The sequence below is a fragment of the Heterodontus francisci genome, chromosome 16 (assembly GCF_036365525.1).
Source record: "Heterodontus francisci isolate sHetFra1 chromosome 16, sHetFra1.hap1, whole genome shotgun sequence".
NCBI lineage: Eukaryota > Metazoa > Chordata > Chondrichthyes > Heterodontiformes > Heterodontidae > Heterodontus > Heterodontus francisci.
In genome coordinates, this window is record NC_090386.1 from 27,196,748 (window position 1) to 27,216,040 (window position 19,293).

Below are 19,293 nucleotides of genomic sequence, written 5' to 3' on the forward strand. Positions count from 1 at the left end.
CACACCGTCCAGTTCACCCATCACCCCAGTGCTTGTTGACCTACATTGGCTCCCAGCCTGGCAAAGCCTCAAGTTTAAAATCTCAGCATTTTTGTCATCCCTTCATTTTTCCTGTACAGTACTTTGGGACATTTAACTAGTTTAAAGGTGCTATACAAATGCATGTTGTTTTGCTGTACAGCTTCCAGACCTTGGAAACGTTTTAGTAGCAAGCACTGAATATATCACTCAAGGTGCAGCCTTACCAGCACTTGGGTATGTTGTGGTTATACCATCAGGGTATTGCTTGGATGGTAATCCAGTGGAGCTGATCGCTTGTCCATTGTAGAACTACCTCATTTTCATTCATTGATTTAATGAAGTGGGTTTTATAATAGGCGGGAAATCTACTCACCAGATTACCACCCAGGAGGTGGAGACCAAAATTTACCCTGAATGTGAAACCTCTGGATGTTTGCTTATAAAGAACTTGCTTTTTTATCAGGTCTTTCACAACCTCAGCATGTCACAAAACACATTACAAGCAATGAGGTGGGTGAAGTGAAACTTACAATCCTGTTCTTATTTTTCATAGTTTGAAAGACCTGGGCCTAGAGCAGTATGACACTGCTGAGCTGTTTGCTAGTATCTCGCTCCCTGCAACCTTCCTCCTGGCCTGCATCCTCCAGCTGCATTACTTCCATGATCCTTTCCTCAGCCTTACTGATTGGAGGCGGGTCACTCCCAGGCAAGATAACCTCATCTATAGGTACATCTCTTCACACCTGTTATCTGTTTGCATGCTGTTTTTCACAGTGTTCAAAAGAGTTTCCTTGAAGACCTGATATTTTTATTTGGACATAATGACTCAAGCAGGTGGGATTTTTTTATTCATCCTTGGGAGCATTGCTGGCTGGACCAGCATTTATTGCCCATCCATAATTACCCTTGAGAAGGTGGTGGAACTGCCATCTTGAACCACTGCAATTCATGTCATGTTGGTACACTCAGTGCTGTTAAGGAGGGAGTTACAGGATTTTTATCCAGCAACAGTGATATAGTTCCAAGTCAGGATGATGTGTGGCTTGGAGGGGAACTTGCAGGTGGTGGTGTTCCCATGCAGCTGCTGCCCTTGCCCTTCTAGGTGGTAGAGGTCAAGGGTTTAGAAGATGCTGTTGAAAGAGCCTCAGTGAGTTGCTGCTGTGCGTCTTGTAGATGGTATACACTGCTGTCCCTGTGCGCCGGTGGTGGAGGGAATGAATGTTTAGGGTGGTTTGTCTTGGATGGTGTCGAGCTTCTTTAGTTGGTGCTGTACTCATCCAGGTAAGCGTGGAACATTCCATCAGACTCTTGACGTGTTCCTTGTAAATGGTGTGACAGGTTTTGGGGAGTCAGGAGGTGGGTTACTCGCCACAGAATTCCCAGCCTCTGACACCACCCCCCCCCCCTTTTGTGGCCGTAGTATTTATATGGCTGGTTAAATTAGATTTCTGGTCAATGGTAACCCCCAGGATGCTAATAGTGGGGATTCAGTGATGGTAATGCTGTTGAATGTCAAGGAGAGATGGTTAGATTCTCTCCTGTTGTAAATGGCTATTGCTTGGCACTTGTGTGGTGCAAATGTTACTTGCCACTTATCAGCCCAAGCCTAGAAGTTGTCCAGGTTTTGGTACATATGAACACTGACTGCTTCAGTATCTGAGGAGTCATGAATGGTGCTGAACATTGTGCAATCATCAGCAAACGTCTCCACTTCAGACCTTCTGTTGGAGGAAAGGTCATTGATGAAGCAGCTGAATATGTTTGGGCCTAGGACACTATGCTGAGCAACTGCAGCGATGTTCTGGGACAGAGATGATTGGCCTCCAACAATCACAATGATCTTCCTTTGTGCTAGGCATGGCTCCAACTAATGGAGATTTTTCCCCTGATTCCCATTGACTTCAATTCTGCTAGGGGGCTCCTTCATACCACAATCAGTCAAATGCTGCCTTGATGTCAAGGGAGGTCACTTTCAGTCACTGTAACCCAGATCTCTGCTAATATAGCTCTTTAACCGATAACTAGGAGGAGCAGTCCTAGAGTAATGGTTGGCCATCCAATCTGAGGTATTTCTCCCTGTCAAACCCATCAATTACCTCCTTTGTCGTACAGCAGTACTCATTATGTGAGGAATCATGTGGCACGAAGCAATATCATTCACCTCCCCTTAGCATCCAATGGCATTACCATCACTGAATCTTCCACCATCAACATCTTGGGGGGTTACCATTGACCGGAAACTTAATTGGACTAGCCACATAAATACTGTGGCTACAAGAATAGGTCAGAAGCTCGATATTCTATGCAAGTGTTAGAAGAGGTTTTATTTTTGTACTAAATCTTAGAAATCTGTGTGTTTTAAAAAATTGAAAAAGGATTTTTTTTCTTTGGACATGGACACCTGCAAATAGCTGCAATTTTTGGATGTTGACTTATATACAAGAATAGGAAAGCAAGCAGTTTCAAGGATGCCAGCCAGGGGTCTTGACCTCCTCAGAGCAATACTTTTAATGACAAGGAAGACTCTGTCTGGTCATGTGATCAGCTCAGGAGGGTTTGCTTTCACTTTGAACCCTTTTAAAAACCAATGAGTTGGACAAAAAGCAGGCATTTGAAATTTGGTTTTTGACCTGCTCGGAGATCAAAGTGGAAGATCTAGAAAAAGTCTGTAAAGGAGACTTGAATCTGTTGAAAAGAAGGTGGCAGATTCCTGTTGCCTCCTGCCTCTGAAGAATTCCTGCATCCTGTGTGGTTCCTGTTGCCTCCTGTATTTTGGAAAATCCTGGAACCTGAAGAAAGCTTCTACTGCTTCATTGCTGCTGTGAGTCCTAAACAGATCTGTTGTTACGCCCCTGCTGAAAGACCTATATGTCACCTGCTGTAGTTGAATTGCCTTGAATGCTTACCCATCACAGATTCATCAACCTTGCCTGGAGAGACTTTGAGTGGCATCCAACTATTCGACTCTGGGACACCTCATCCAACCGAAGAATTTTCTACCAGAACGTGACAAACTGAATTATTTTATTATTCCTTTTATTTCTATGAAACAGCTATAAACCAAAATACTTCCCCCCCCCCCACCCCCAGTTAACCATTTTTTAATGTATATGTGTATGCATGAGGGCGAGGGAAATAAGGATCTTTTCATATATATAGATTTATCTCTCATTAGTGGTTAAGACTTTCTTTTCTAATAAATAGTTAATGTTGTTGTTGTTTAAAGAAACCTGGTTGGTGTGCTTTATTCTGGGGGACAAATAGAGTTTCTAATTAGCAATTCTTCGGTAGGTGGTAAAATTTATTGATATGCTGTGACCCGTGGAGAAGTGGGACTGAATTAACAGTGCATTTCTCCCGCCTTGGTCGTAATACAAGTAACTCAGCTCCTGACTCACCAGAGCTTGTCCACCATTACAAGGCACAAGTCAGGAGTGTGATGGAATACTCTCCACTTGCCTGAATGGGTGCAGCTCCAACAACACTCAAGAAGCTTGACACCATCCAAGACAAAGCAGTCGGCTTGATTTGCACCCCATCCATCACCTTAAACATTCACTTCCTCCACCACGGATGCATAGTAGCAGCAGTGTGTACCATCTACAACTGGCCATGCCTCCTTTGACAGCACCTTCCAAACCCATGACCTCTACCACCTAGAATGACAAGAGCAGCAGATGCATGGGAACACCACCACCTGCAATTCCATTCCAAGTCACACACCATCCTGACTTGGAACTAAATTGATGTTCCCTCAGTTGCTTTGTCAAAATCCTGAAATATCCTACCTAACAACACTGTGGAAGGAACTTCACCACATGGACGGCAACGGTTCAAGAATACTCATCACCACCTTCTCAAGGGTTATTAGGGATGGATAATAAATACTGGCATTAACACCCATATTCCATGAACGAAGTTTTAAACATCATAATTTAATAATTTGGGCGGCACAGTGGCGCAGTGGTTAGCACCGCAGCCTCACAACTCCAGCGACCCGGGTTCAATTCTGGGTACTGCCTGTGTGGAGTTTGCAAGTTCTCCCTGTGTCTGCGTGGGTTTCCTCCGGGTGCTCCGGTTTCCTCCCACATGCCAAAGACTTGCAGGTTGATAGGTAAATTGGTCATTAGCAATTGCCCCTAGTATAGGTAGGTGGTCGGGAAATATAGGGACAGGTGGGGATGTGGTAGGAATATGGAATTAGTGTAGGATTAGTATAAATGGGTGGTTGATGGTCGGCACAGACTCGGTGGGCCGAAGGGCCTGTTTCAGTGCTGTATCTCTAAAACTAAAACTAAAGACTAAAAACACTCATATTGGGGGGAGGGGGCGGTGCGGGGGGTTTCCCCCCACCGCCCCAGACCAGCCCCCTCCACCTCAGCAGCCTTGTTTGAGGTAATCAAGGCTCTGTCCCCATACAAGGCCACTGATGAGTCACATTTTAGGCTGGAGACTGGTATATCCAGGTCCAGGTGGAGTTTCTGGACATTCCGATGGAGTTTCTGGGCATTCCGCTGGACTACCGAGAATCTGCCAGAAGAGACGTGTGAAATTTGGGACCAAGTTGTCCTAGGAATCTCAACTGAAATAAGAGGGTTGAGATCCTGGAAATGTCTCTCCTGTTCCAGGGGCCCTGTGAGAAGGTGATCAATTGGAAATTCAATACTTGAGGTTAAGTAACATTTAAGGATGACTGAAAATGGTTAAGAAGCAGTAGAGTGCAGATGTCAAGGAGCTGAGACATGGGTGCTAAACACAATCACTTCACAGATTGCCCTGTCACAGCCATTTCTTTGAGCTGTGATAACACAATATGCTAATCTATGATTTTGGGGACTGCATGGTACTTATAGGTTTATCTGGTTTTTTCATATTTTTCCTTATTTACTGTTGATTTGATATCCCTACTGTCCTATTGCAGTGGTCTAAAAGTAGAACGCCCTGTTACTGTGCTCGCTCACAGGTGAGTGTATTGATCAGTTGCTACAATCTTTCGTTAAGTTCGACAAAGCTTTTCATGCGATTGTGCAATGTGCCTTGTCTTGCTGTGCGATGCGCTGAGTCATTCTTCTGGATCTGTTGGAGCTGTTGAGAGGATTCACTCCCTCCCCACACTCTGGCGAACCCCATTAAACATCATCTAAGCCAGAGTGAGTGAGTGATGTTTAGTCTCAGCCTAAAGCTGGGAAAAGTAATCTGAAGTTTACATGCCCTTCCTGGAGGCCTACCCATCACTGCAAACTTAGCCTTTCACTGAACAGGAAGACTGAAGGAACTGATGTAATAGCACTTAAAAACTACTGCAGCAAAGCTCACTTAAATCAGCCCTCCTCAGATTCTTGGTGGTCTCCCACTCCAGCCGCCTCCCTTTGATAGCACGACCGCAGCCTCTAACTAGAAGACCGTAATCTCGAATGTGCTAGCCGCTCAACCAGCCTGGCTGTGAATTATTTATTTTATTTTATTTTATTTTATTTTATTTAGAGATACAGCACTGAAACAGGCCCTTCGGCCCACCGAGTCTGTGCCGACCAACAACCACCCATTTATACTAACCCTGCAGTAATCCCATATTCCCTACCACCTACCTACACTAGGGACAATTTACAATGGTCAATTTACCTATCACATCTGACTTTACCATTTCAAAATGCACCATTGCTCCAACTCCTCAACCAAAACTGAAGTTCATATCAGACACCAGAAATCACACAATACAACAAGCTGTTCTGTCCTATCTGTCCTCCGAACTCCTCAACCTCGTAATATGAGGAGCTCCCCTTAAATGTGTCAGTGCTTCAACCATTCCATGCAATAACAAGTTTTCCATTCTGATCACTTTGTGTACAGAGTACCCTTCCAATTTTACCCATGTCCGAAGGGAGAGCCTCAATTTTTAACCTGGGCAGGAGACAAGTGTGGGGTCTGCCGCATGCCCTGATGCACCCATGTGAGGTCTGGGGTCATTCGACATCCTGGGCCTCAACCACATTGTCCAGATCCCATTCCTGCCTGAACCCAGCGGGAATAACACAAGGTTGGCCAGGTAGGAGAGGGGTGAGCACAGCAGGAGGCCATCAATGGGGACCCACGAAAACAGTTCCCAGCAGTCAGGTGAGTGCAGAGGGGACGCTTGGAATTGGAAGGGGCAGAGATAAGGCCCAGGGCAGGGGGAAGGCTGGAGCAAGGGGAGCAGAGGGGGAGGCCCAGAGCTGGAGCACAGCACACTACTCAGGGTTAAAATTGAATTGCGATCTGAATGACATCATTGGACTGCATAATTTACATTATCATGAGACCCTTGCCTACTGACTAAACACACCCAATAAAATGACTGGGAGTGAGATTGCCATGTGAACTCGGTGGGTGCTACTCTGTCCTGATTTTAGCCCACTGCATGTCCCATTCACATTTACCACATCAGGGGGTGGGGAAGTGGAGGTGGTGGGGGCGGATGTAAAATTAGGGCTGAGGTATTCAGGATGTCTAGAGACTACTGGATGGTATTTTGTAGCAGTGAACTTTTTCCTTCTCCTCAATCTATCCCAGATTTCAACGCACATAACCTTTTGAACAGTATTGTTTGGATGACTTTTTTTAACCCCTCTCAATAATAAAACCTAAGTAAATAAATAGTAGTCTGTCCAGCAACAATTAAAACAGTTTTCATACAGTGTGGAGAGCAACCATCATAGGCACAGGAGGATCCCAAAAGCAGCAATAAGACGATTAAGTATTCGGCCTAGTTCCTCTTCCCTGTACTCAGGGATCTTCTACACCCACTTCAGCAGAGTCCTCGTTTAAGACCTCATCCAGAGGACAGCATCTTCACAACAATGCATTCCTCAGAACATCTCTAAACCTAGATTATCTCAAATTCCAGAGTGGGACTCGTACCCGCAATCTTGTGCCTTACAGTCAAGAGAGATGCCAAATCAACCAAACTGACACAAGTAGCAACAAATGTTGCAACTTGAGTTTAAATGTTAATCTATCATGTTTATTTTACGCTATTAAAGCTGGTGCCAAAAAGTTGAGCAAGAGGTGACTTCTATTAACACACTGCTACAGTCAGAGTCTAACTGAAACAATTTATTTATTCATCATTAGCACCAATAAAGTCATTTTAATTTTATTAGTATTATTCCTGAAATTCAATGACTCCAATATGGGAGATGTCATGGACCCTTTAAGATATTTGCTATGGCTCAGTGATCACACTAGGTCAGAAGATGGTGAGTTCCCACGTCTCACTCCAGAGACTTGAGCACAGGATCATGGCTCACTCTGCGGAGCAGTACTGAGGGAGGTGCCATTTTCCAGATAAAACCGGGGCCCTGTCTGCCCCCACAGGCAGACATCCCACTGCACGTTTCAAACATTAATGATGTTACTCAAAGACAATTGAGACAACTGTATTAAATTCAATCAGCTTATTATGTCATATGCAATGTTTTTATGTTATTACATGAGAAACCTTATCATCAGCCAATAAATGTCAGACTGAGTTAAAAATAGGAAATTAACTTTTTTTCAGAAACTATTTTGAATGATTTGATTGATTCACTTTCTCCTTTCTCCCTAACGGCCATTCAGGGTTGGTTGCCTCCATAACTCCTTAATAGTTTCTCATTAGCAGACATCTTGCCACTTTGCTTTGCTTTTACATAGAACATAGAACAATACAGCACAGTACAGGCCCTTCGGCCCACGATGTTGTGCCGAACCTTTAACCTACTCTAGGATCAAACTACCTACATACCCTTCATGCTACTATCATCCATGTACCTATCCAAGAGTCGCTTAAATGTCCCTAATGTATCTGCTTCTACTACCACCGCTGGCAGTGCATTCCACGCACCCACCACTCTCTGTAAAGAACCTACCTCTGACATCTCCCCGAAACCTTCCTCCAATCACCTTAAAATTATGCCCCCTGGTGATAGCCCTTTCCGCCCTGGGAAAAAGTCTCTGATAGTGTTCTGATTTGTTGCCGTTTTTGATACCTGAAGTTTGGCGCGAATAAACTGAATGCAGACATATCAATTCAGATATTAATAGAAAGGTAGACATTTTATGCATATCTAGCAGAAGAAGTTGGTCTTGAATTGAAACCTGTCATTTATTTAGTCAGCTTCAAGCTGACATCAACAAGTTCAAACATGTGCTGCTTAAACACTGAATAAAACAGCAATGGTAAAGGAATGGTTTCTCTTCGATTTATATTGAAACCCAACTCAATATGCTCACAAGCTGTTTTGTTTTGACAGATTGAGTGATAAATACAGTGATAATGCTAGAAGCAGCAGCACCAACACCTTAGGGAAGCTCAACTTTGAAACGAAGGAGCCAAGTTTGAAGCAGGAGAAAGAACCCAATATGAAGGGTAATGTTAGGCTCTCTGTGATTGACAAATGTGACCTGGGCTTTGAAGTCAAACCTACACAAGTTTCTACCCTTATTGCCATTGTTAAATACAGGAAAATAGGTAACTGGGATTGCTGCAACACACCAAGAGTTTCGGATGTACTCATGGACAATGAGACTGAATGAAGAGAAGTCAACTCTGACATTTGAATTAGGCTACTGTTAACGTAATCTACCTAACACTTTTTATGTACATATATTTATACACATCTATGTCTATTTCTACATAGCTCCTTTTATCCACATATGATAATTGATATCTGTAAATAAACATGTCAAGTGCTGTCTTGACATCTTAAAAGGTAAGAGAAAAGCTTGTATATTATTATATATTGTATATTATTATATTATAAAAATCAAAATGGCTCACAAACAAAGTAATTGTATCTCAGGGTTCTAATCAGGCAAATTTTCTCTTGCATTTTAAGATGTCTGTTGCAAAGAAAACAACTCCAGCCAATCCAATCTTTCCTTATAGCTAAAATTCTCCATTCCTGGCAACAACCTTGTAGTACTGTGCACAGTACTCTAGCTGTGGCCGAATTAGTGTTTTATACAGTTCTAGCAGAACCTCCTGCTCATATATTCCATGCCTTGGTTAATAATGGAAAATATGCCATATGCCTTCTTGACCTCTTATCTACATGTCCTGCTACTTTCAGGGATCTGTGGATATGCACACCAAAATCCCTCTGTTCCTGTACACTCCTTCCACTGTTCCTATCCACTTTGGTAGCAAAAACAAGAAGGCAGATTATTATCTGAATGGCTATAAACTGAGAGAGGGAGATATGCAGCGAGACCTGGGTGTTCTCATACACCAGTCGCTGAAGGTAAGCATGCAGGTCCAATAGGCGGTAAAAAAGGCAAATGGTATGTTGGCCTTCATAGTGAGAGGATTCGAGTACAGGAGCAGGGATGTGTTGCTGCAATTATACAGGGCCTTGGTGAGGCCACACCTGGAATATTGTGTGCAGTTTTGGTCTCCTTATCTGAGGAAGGATGTTCTTGCTATAGAAGGAGTGCAGCGAAGGTTTACCAGACTGATTCCTGGGATGGTGGGACTGACGTTTGGGGAGAGATTGAGTTGGTTAGGATTATTTTCGCTGGAGTTCAGAAGAGTGAGGGGGGAATCGCATAGAAACCTATAAAATTCTAACAGGACTTGACAGGGTAGATGCAGGAAGGATGTTCCCGATGGTGGGGGTGTCCAGATCCAGGGGTCATAGTCTAAGAATACGGGGTAAACCTTTCAGGGCTGAGATGAGGAGAAATTTCTTCACCTAAAGCAGTTGAGGCCAAAACATTGTATGTTTTCAAGAAGGAGTTAGATATAGCTCTTGGGTCTAAAGGGATCAAAGGATATGGGGGGAAAGCGAGAATAGGTTACTGAGTTGGATGATCAGCCATAGTCATAATGAATGGCGGAGCAGGCTCGAAGGGCTGACTGGCCTACTCCTCATCCTACTTTCAATGCTTCTATGTTTCCTCAGTACCCGACCATTTATTGTGTTTGGTACAAGAGAGACTTGAGCTGGCAGGGTTGGTAGATCAACAGGGGAGTATGATGGTGTGGTAGGAATGGATTTGATGCAGTAAGATGGAAGGGTGGGATGAGGTTGTGTGAGTGATAGACACTAAAGGGTGGTAACAGGAAATGAAGAGGGGATTTCAAGTAAGACTAGGAAGTCAGATCGAGAGTAACAGCAAATAGATATAGACAGACACCGAAGAGCAGCCTTGACTGCTGGCGTTATTTGTAATTTCTTCTCCACTATGACACTGGGGGATGTAGCCTGTCCAGTTGGAACACTTTATGTGCTTGCAGAAGAAATTGAGCCATGTTGAAAGGAGCTGCCAGTGAATAGGAGACACGGCATCGACCTAGGCAAAGGAATCGACAACGGCAAACCCAGCCCTGTTGACCCTGTCAAATCTTCCTCACTAACATCTGGAGCTTGTGCCAAAATTAGGAGAGCTGTCCCACAAACTAGTCAAGCAACAGCCTGTTATAGGCATACTCATGGAATCATACTTTGCAGACAATGTCCCAGACACCAACGTCACTATCCCTAGGTCTGTCCTGTTCCACCAACAGGACAGACCCACCAGAGGTGGCAGCGCAGTGGTGTACAGATTTGTGGATCCAGGTGCACAGATCATTAAAATGTCATGAGCAGATACAGTAAATAATCAAAAAGGCTGATGGACTGCTGTCCTTTATATCTGGAGAAATAGAATACAGGGGGTTAGAAGTCATGTTTCACCATACAAAACCCTGGGTAGACCACACCTGGAATACTGTTCTGGGCACCACACCTTAGGAAGGATATATTAGCCTTGGAGGGAATGCAGCGTAGATTTATCAGTATGATACCTGGACTCCAAGGGTTAAATAACGAGGAGAGATTACACAAACTAGGATTTTATTTCCTGGAATTTAGAGGGTTAAGGTGATTTGAGTGAAGTTTTCAAGCAATTAAGGGGAACAGATAGGGTAGATAGAGGAACTATTTCCACTGTTTGGGGAGTCGAGGACTGAAGGGGGCATAGTCTAAAGGTTTCAGTCGTGAAATACGGAAACACTTCTTCATGCAAAGGGTGATAGAAATTTAGAAGTCTGTCCACAAATGCCAATTGATGTTGGATCAATTGTAAATTTTAAGTTTGTGATAGATAATGTTTTCTTAACCAAAGGTATTAAGGGTTATGGGGCAAAGGCAGTACATGGAGTTAGTTCTTAGATCAGCCATGATCTGACTGAAAGGCAGGGCAGCCTTGAGGGATTAAATGGCCTGCTCCTGTTCCTATGTTAGCTGCCCCTGATCACTATCCAGTTGTTCACATGTGGACGTTGATTAAATCTCGGCTGCGTCGCAGTTGAACAATCAAACAATAATCACTGTCTAAGCCCACAAAGAAATATAGCAGATTGATTGAGGTAACTACAAGGTTCCTGTAGGACTGGAACCAGCATTGAATCGGTGCCTTCAGAAGAGGTTCTGTTTACTTCAGAAATTCTGAGAATCTTATGCTGTTTCCTTTCACTGCAGAATATGCAAGTCCCTGGAGCATGGTGATTGACAGATTGACTACCCTTTTCTTGCGGTTCCTTAACATGATGCATCAAGCCCAAGTCTTGGTGTGGAGATTCCTGGAATTGCACATCATCAAGATTGTCTCTTCCTTTATTATCTGGATCACGTTAAAAGAGGTGAGAACCTTAAAGCAGACAAGTGCTACATATAAGGAGAAATGGATGGTACATGTACTCCATGAATGGTATTGAAATAGGATGAAGCTGAAAGAGAGCTAGAAGTCTTCAAAGACTCCATGCAAAACATGCCCAACCAATCCAAAGTAGTAACCATCAGAGCCAATAGGACCACAGAACCAAACACTACAAGATAAATTAGAGGAGTTAATGATCAAAGTGTACAGTGCTCTGATCAGACCTCACCTTGAATTCTGTGTCCACTTCTGGTTAACAGGAAACAAGGGAGACGTTTAAATACTGGAGGCTGTGCAAAGAGCCACGTGACTCACCCCCATTTAGGGGTCGGTGTTATGAGGAAAGACTGGATTAGCATGGTCCTTTCAAGCTTGTAGGGAGGCGGTGGCGTAGTGGTAATGTCACTGGACTAGTAACTCAGAGGCCCAGGCTAATGCTCTGGGGACACGGTCTCAAATCCCACTATGGCAGCTGTTGGAATTTAAATTCAATTAATAAATCTGGAATTCAAAAAAAAAAGTCTTCGTAATAGTCACCATGAAACCATTGTTGATCATCAACAAAACCCAGCTGGTTCACTAATTTCCTTCAGGGAAGGAAATCTGCCATCCTTACCTGGTCTGGCCTACATGTGACTCCAGACCCACAGCAATGTGGTTGGCACTTAAATGCCCTCTGAAATGACCTAGCCAGTTACTCAGTTGTACAAAAACTGCTAGAGAAACAGAAATAGAAAAAGGAATGAAACCAGACAGACCACCCGGCACCGACCTAGGCACCAGAAACGACAACAGCACACCCAGCCCTGCTCACCCTGCAAAGTCTTCCTTACTAACATCTGGGGGCTTGTGCCAAAATTAGGAGAGCTGTCCCACAGACCAGTCAAACAACAGCCTGATGTAGTCATACTCACGGAATCATACTTTGCAGACAATGTCCCAGACACCACCATCACCATCCCTGGGTGTGTCCTGTCCCATCAACAGGACAGATCTACCAGAGGTGGCAGCGCAGCGGTATACAGTGAGGAGGGAGTTGCCCTGGGAGTCCTCAACATTGACTCCAGATCCCATGACGTCTCATGACATCAGGTCAGACATGGGCAAGGAAACCTCCTGCTGATTACCACCTACTGCCCTTCCTCAGCTGATGAATCAGTGCTGCTCCATGTTGTAACCACTTGGAGGAAGCACTGAGGGTGGCAAGGGCACAGAATGTACTCTGAGCTTCAATGTTCATTACCAAGAGTGGTTCAGTAGCACGAGTCCTAAAGGACATATAACATAGCTGCTAAGACTGGGTCTGCGGCAGGTGGTAAGGGAGTCAACAAGATGGAAAAATCTACTTGACTTTGTCGTCACCAATCCACCTGTCGCAGATGCATCTGTCCATGACAGTATTGGTAGGACTGACCACTGCCCAGTCATTGTGGAGACAACATCCCATCTTCACATTGTGGATACCCTCCATCATGTTGTGTGGAACTACCACCGTGCTAAATGAGGTAGATTTCAAACAGATCTAGCAACTCCAAACTGGGCATCCATGAGGCACTGTGGGCCATCAGCAGCAGCAGAATTGTATTCAACCACAATCTGTAACCTCATGACCCAGCATATCCCCCACTCTATCATTACCATCAAGCCGGGGTTGAACCCTGGTTCAATGAAGAGTGCAGGAGGGCATGCCAGAGGCATCATCAGGCATACCTCAAAATGAGATGTCCACCTGATGAAGCTACAACACAGGACTACTTGTATGCCAAACAGTGTGAGGAGCATGAGATAGACAGAACTAAGCAATCCCACAACCAATGGATCAGATCTAAGCTATGCAGTCCTGCCACATTCAGTCATGAACGGTGATGGACAATTAAATAACTAATAGGAGGAGCAGGAGGCTCCACAAATATCCCCATCCTCAATGATGGGGGAGCCCAGCACATCAGTGCAAAAGACAAGGCTGAAGCATTTGCAGCAATCTTCAGCCAGAAGTGCTAAGTGGATGATCCACCTTGGCCTCCTCGTGAGGTCCCCAGCATCACAGATGCCAGACTTCAGCCAATTCGATTCACTCCACATGACATCAAGAAACAGCTGAAGGCACTGGATACTGCAAACGCTTTGGGCCCTGACAACATTCCAGCAATAGTAATGAAGAGCTGTGCTCCAAAACTTGCTGTGCCCCTAGCCAAGCTGTTCCAGTACAGCTACAACACTGGCATATGCCCGGCAATGTGAAAAATTGCTCGGGTATGTCCTCTGTACAAAAAGCAGGACGAATCCAACCCGGGCAATTACCGCCCCATCAGCCTACTCTCAATCATCAGTAAAGTGATGGAAGGTGTCATCAACAGTGTCATCAGACGGCACTTGCTTAGCAATAACCTGCTCAGTGATGCTCATTTGGGTTCCGCCAGGGCCACTCAGCTCCTAACCTCATTACAGCCTTGGTTCAAACATGGACAAAAGAGCTGAACTCAAGAGGTGAGGTGAGAGTGACTGCCCTTGACATCAAGGCAGCATTTGACCAAATATGGCATCAAGGAACCATAGCAAAATTGGCGTCAATGGGAATCAGGGGGAAACTCTCCATTGGTTGGAGTCATACCTAGCACAAGGGAAAATGATTGTGGTTGTTGGTGGTCATTATCTCAGTCCCAGAACATCTCTGCAGGAGTTCCTCAGGGTAGTGTCCTGGGCCCAACCATCTTCAGCTGCTTCATCAATGACCTTCCTTCAATCATAAGGTCAGAAGTGGGGATGTTCACCAATGATTGCACAATGTTTAGCACCATTCACAACTCCTCAGAGACTGAAGCAGTCTGTGTCCATATGGAGCCAGATCTGGACAACATTCAGGCTTGGGCTGATAAGTGGCAAGTAACATTCGTACCACACAAGTGACAGGCAATGACCATCTCCAATAAGAGAGAATCTAACCATTTCCCCTTGACACTCAATTACATTACCAATGCTGAATCCCCCACTATCAACATCCTGGGGGTTACCATTGACCAGAAACTGAACTGGACCAGCCACATAACTACTGTGGCTACAAGAGCAGGTCAGAGGCTGGGAATTCTGCTGTAACTCACCTACTGTCTCCCCAACGCCTGTGCACCATCTACAAGGCACAAGTCAGAGTGTAATGGAATACTCTCCACTTGCCTGGATGGGTGCAGCTCCTACAACACTCAAGAAGCTCGACACCATTCAGGACAAAGCAGCCCGCTTGATTGGCACCCAATGCACCTCCTTCAATGTTAATTCCCTTCACCACTGGTGCACAGTGGCAGCAGTGTGTACAATCTACATGATGCACTGCAGCAACTCACCAAGGCTCCTTCAACAGCACCTTCCAAACCTGCAACCTCTACCACCTAGAAGGACAAGGGCAGCAGATGCATGGGAACACCACCACCTGCAAGTTCCCCTCCAAGTCACACATCATCCTGACTTGGAATTGTATTGTCGTTCCTTCACTGACTCGGGGTCAAAATCCTGGAACTCCCTCCCTAACAGCACTGTGAGTGTACCTACACCATATGTATTGCAGCAGTTCAAGAAGGCGGCTCACCACCACTTTTCCAAGGGCAATTGAGGATGGACAATAAATAAATGCTGGCCTAGCCAGAGGCACCCACATCCCAAGAACAAATAAAAAAAGTTGACATGAAATATGTGCGGATGTACGGTTTTTAATATCTGGAGATGGGTGGAGAATGATGTGCAGCAGTTCCAAAGCCTAAGAGACCAGCAGATGTTTACAATGTGCTCTCCCTGAATTGGTTTTGATTCAGGACCTGTCAGTCACTGCCAGGTCGATGAGAAATCTCAGATCCTGGATCTACCCTGGCCTCCATTTGTCAGAGGAATTTCCCACATGGGCTCCCCAATCTCCCACCATAACCTCATCAGAGACCACAACAATCATCTACATCAATTCTCCAAGGTTACCGCCAAGGTTACAGTGGAAGATTGGGGAACACGTAGAAATTCTACTCCGGACTGATTTTATCGTGTTCTGGATATACAGGCTGCACACACAGGTATAAATGTTAAGGTTTTAATAAACAGATTCCTCACTGATGATTTAACCTGAAATCCTTCTGCTGTGCAATTGTTCTTCAGCCAGCTCGAACACTGGAGTCCTCAGAAGGTCATTGTGCCCAGAGGAATCTCAATGACCCCCCCACCCCCACCCATTGTTGCATCCAATTGTTTCTTAAACGATTCCAGGGTGTTTTTGCATCTACTGCTCTATCTGGAAGCTTATTCCACGTGTTGATCACTATGTGTGTGAAGATGAATTTCCTGATGTCAGGCTTAAAGTTATCATCTACTATTTTAAACCTGTGTCCCCTAGTTCTCCTCCTGCTGTTTAATTTGAAGTAATAATCCAGGTTAACTTTTCCTCTACCTTAAACAATCTTGTACACCTCTATGATCACCTTTTTAAAAATTCTTTCACTGGATGTGGGTTGCCATTATAAATTCCTATATCCACAATCATAACGGAATTGCCTCACTGCAATTATCCACTTCTGCAGCCCCTCTCCCCCAACCATTGTGGAGGGTGCAATTACTGAGTGACAAGTTTACTGAAGCAGTTTCTATTATAAATGTGGGCATAAAAAAAAATCATAATTATAACGATAAAGAATGTATGGCTTTAAAATGGGGACTGCACACCCTGATCCAATTATCCTCTGCTTCTAAGATAACTACACGGGATCTTCCCATGGAAAATGTCATAGAAGATCAACTGGTTATGGTTAAGAAGACTGCACCAGTTGAAAACTGCTTTGCAAATCCCTTTAAAATAGATAATAGAATTGAAACAAAGATGATCTTTGGTACGCCTAGTTCTATCATTTTCTATGATTAGATTTGGAAGTTGTCTCAGGATGTGGTCTGATACTGAATACATGCAATAAAACAGAGTTCTTCCAGGTGCATCCAAAAAGGCTCATATATAGTTATTCAGTGCTATACATTGGAGTGGGGTGCTTGGTGACAGGGATAGCACCATTACAAAGACATCTTCTTCACATATTTTGGCCCTCTGGTTCCTGTCCATGATTGGCCTATCTATCCCTCATCATTCCCACCCCTAGCATACTTGATCTGCTGCTGTCAAGGCCTGTTCCCTGCCATTCCCAGACTTGTACACACCTTGACCCTAGCAACATGAAGTTGCATTCCCATTGCTATGGCCAGATACAGCACCTTCCCAGTGCAAACATGGAATCAAAGCACATTTGGGATGATTGCCAGTTGAGACATGTGTTATGAAAGCTAACTGGGTAAAACAGCAGCAAGTATGGAGCCCTTCCTTGCAGTTTAGCCTTCCAGTTACACAACCCCCACAATCAGACTGCTGCTAGGGCCCCACAAGGAATGCATATTACAATTGGGTATCAGGGCCTCAGCTGTTCAATTGTTTCCCACTGTGAAGCAAAACATTTCGTTCACTGTGGACTACTTGAAGAGTTGTTTTTGAATGTGTCTGAATCTTTTGCAGGTCTCGTTGATGAATTACGTTTTCCTTATCGTCTGGGTATTTGCACTGCCCTATTCCTCATTCCGTCCACTGGCATCCAGTATTTCTACAGTGTGGGCTTGTGTCACGATTGGCTGTAAAATGACGTACCAGCTAAAGGCTATCAAATTATCCAAGTATTCTGCAAACTGCACTCTGGTAAGCAGTGGCGTAGTCCTGTGTTTTTCTCTCTCCCTTGCAGCCCTGTGTTTCTGTCTTGGGCTGTAGTCAGCAACAATATGCATTTTATAGCACTTTTAGCATAAAAAATGTCTACAGCAGTGGGAGGAACAATAAAAGAAGTTGAGAGAGCTGACCATCAAGTGGTGAAAATGGTCATTTAAGGACAGGAGGGAATAGTGAGGTGGAGGGATTTAGTATTGGAGTTACAGAGAGTGGGGTCAAGATGGCTAAAAGCTTTACACCAATGATGAGATAAACAAGAGGCCTGAGTTGGAGGTCCGAGTCTGAGAAATGGGACTGCAGAAGGTTAGACTTAGGAAGAGATGTAAAATGTAAGGATGTTGAAATTGGTGCTTTGGAGGTACAGGGAGCAAAAGGAGGTTGGCGAGGATGGAACTGGAGTAATGGCTCGGTGAGATATAGGGGCGAGGCACCTGGACTCACTGCCAAGTCCTCAGACTCCTCAGGTGAGCAGGGAGGGACAAGCATGCCCTGAAAGAGTAGAGCAGCAGCTGCCTGATGCATCTGGGGCTCCTCTCAGGGGGCCCTCAACATGCCGTGTCCTCCAGGATGACTGCCAAGGTCATTGAAAGCCATGGAGTAGGCAGGTCAGCAGCCGGCTTCTACCTCAGCTGAGAGCACAGGGGGAGCACCCAAAAGGAACACCCGCAAGAGATTTAAGAAGAGCACACAGCTTCACCTGGGGTTCATAGGTTTATTTTTTGTTTATTCATGCTGCCATGCAATCTTTGTTTCCCAATAAATGAGGAATGCTGCAAGGCAAGAGGAATTCTCCCATTTCTTGTGGGCCATTGGGTCTTTAGCACTACTCTGGCTCCCTCAAAGGGTGCAAAGGGAAGGACCACACCTCATGAGGTCAATGCATTCCCCATGCTGCTGTCTAATATCTTAATGGGTGGTGGTAAACGGTAACAGTAATAAAGGAAATGGCAACAGGCGCTACAGAATGTTCTAGCTTTATTGGATTGCATGGATCTGAAACATGCCTACATTAGCGAATCGCAAGCCTCCCTTGCATGTATCTCATTGCACCTTGCCTGCGGTCTCTGGGTTCTTCATCACTGACCGCCTGGTCATCATCCTTCCCCATAATCCTCATCCTCGGAGGAGGTGTCGCGCTTCACGATGTCCTCATTGTGCAAAGCCTCTCCCCTCTGTAATGCCAGGTTATGCAGTGCACAGCACACCACTAGGATACGTGATACCCTTGCTGGGGCATACTGAAGGGATCCACCAGATCTATCTAGGCATCTGACAAACATCTTCAGAAGCTCTATGGTCTGCTGAATGGTCTCTCCAGTTGTCCTGTGGTAGGTGTAGTACCTCTTCTCTGCATCAGTGCTTGGGTTCATCACAGTTGTCAGTTGGGTTTTCAGTGGGTAGCCCTTATCACACAGTATCCATCCTTGAAGGCGTGCGAAGGGCCTGAAAAGGTGTAGGTGTCATGGCTGCTTACCAGAAATCGTGCACACACCTGAAGGAACAGTTTGCGGTGGTCACAAACCAGTTGTATATTGAGCGAGTGGAAGCCCTTCCTGTGGATGAAGGCTGTTGCCTGGTCAGTTGGAGCCTTGATGGCCATATGCATGCAGTCGATGACACCCTGCACCTGGGGGAACCCAGCGATGGCCCTGAATCCATTGGCCCTCTCAGCTTCATTTTCTGAATTAGTAGGAAAGCATACGTATTGGCTGGCGCTCTTGAACATGGCATTGGTGACCATCTTGATGCCGCGATGAACTGTGGACTGGGAGATACGAACATACGAATTAGGAGCAGGATTAGGCCACTTGGCCCCTCGAGCCTGCTCCGCCATTCAACAAGATCATGGCTGATCTGACTGTAACCACATACCCACCAACCGC

General features: G+C 45.0%; 1 protein-coding gene across 1 annotated transcript in view; it reads left to right on the top strand.

Annotated features, from left to right (window-relative positions):
* Positions 1-19,293, top strand: part of LOC137378249 (piezo-type mechanosensitive ion channel component 2-like) — a 220,801-nt gene that overhangs the window by 60,458 nt on the left and 141,050 nt on the right. Inside the window, exons 15-21 of the mRNA XM_068048474.1 lie at positions 575-766; positions 2,937-3,027; positions 4,943-4,984; positions 6,788-7,065; positions 8,292-8,509; positions 11,502-11,662; positions 17,207-17,395. Of these exons, the coding sequence (XP_067904575.1) occupies positions 575-766; positions 2,937-3,027; positions 4,943-4,984; positions 6,788-7,065; positions 8,292-8,509; positions 11,502-11,662; positions 17,207-17,395 (1,171 nt within the window). The remainder of the gene's footprint in view (positions 1-574; positions 767-2,936; positions 3,028-4,942; positions 4,985-6,787; positions 7,066-8,291; positions 8,510-11,501; positions 11,663-17,206; positions 17,396-19,293) is intronic.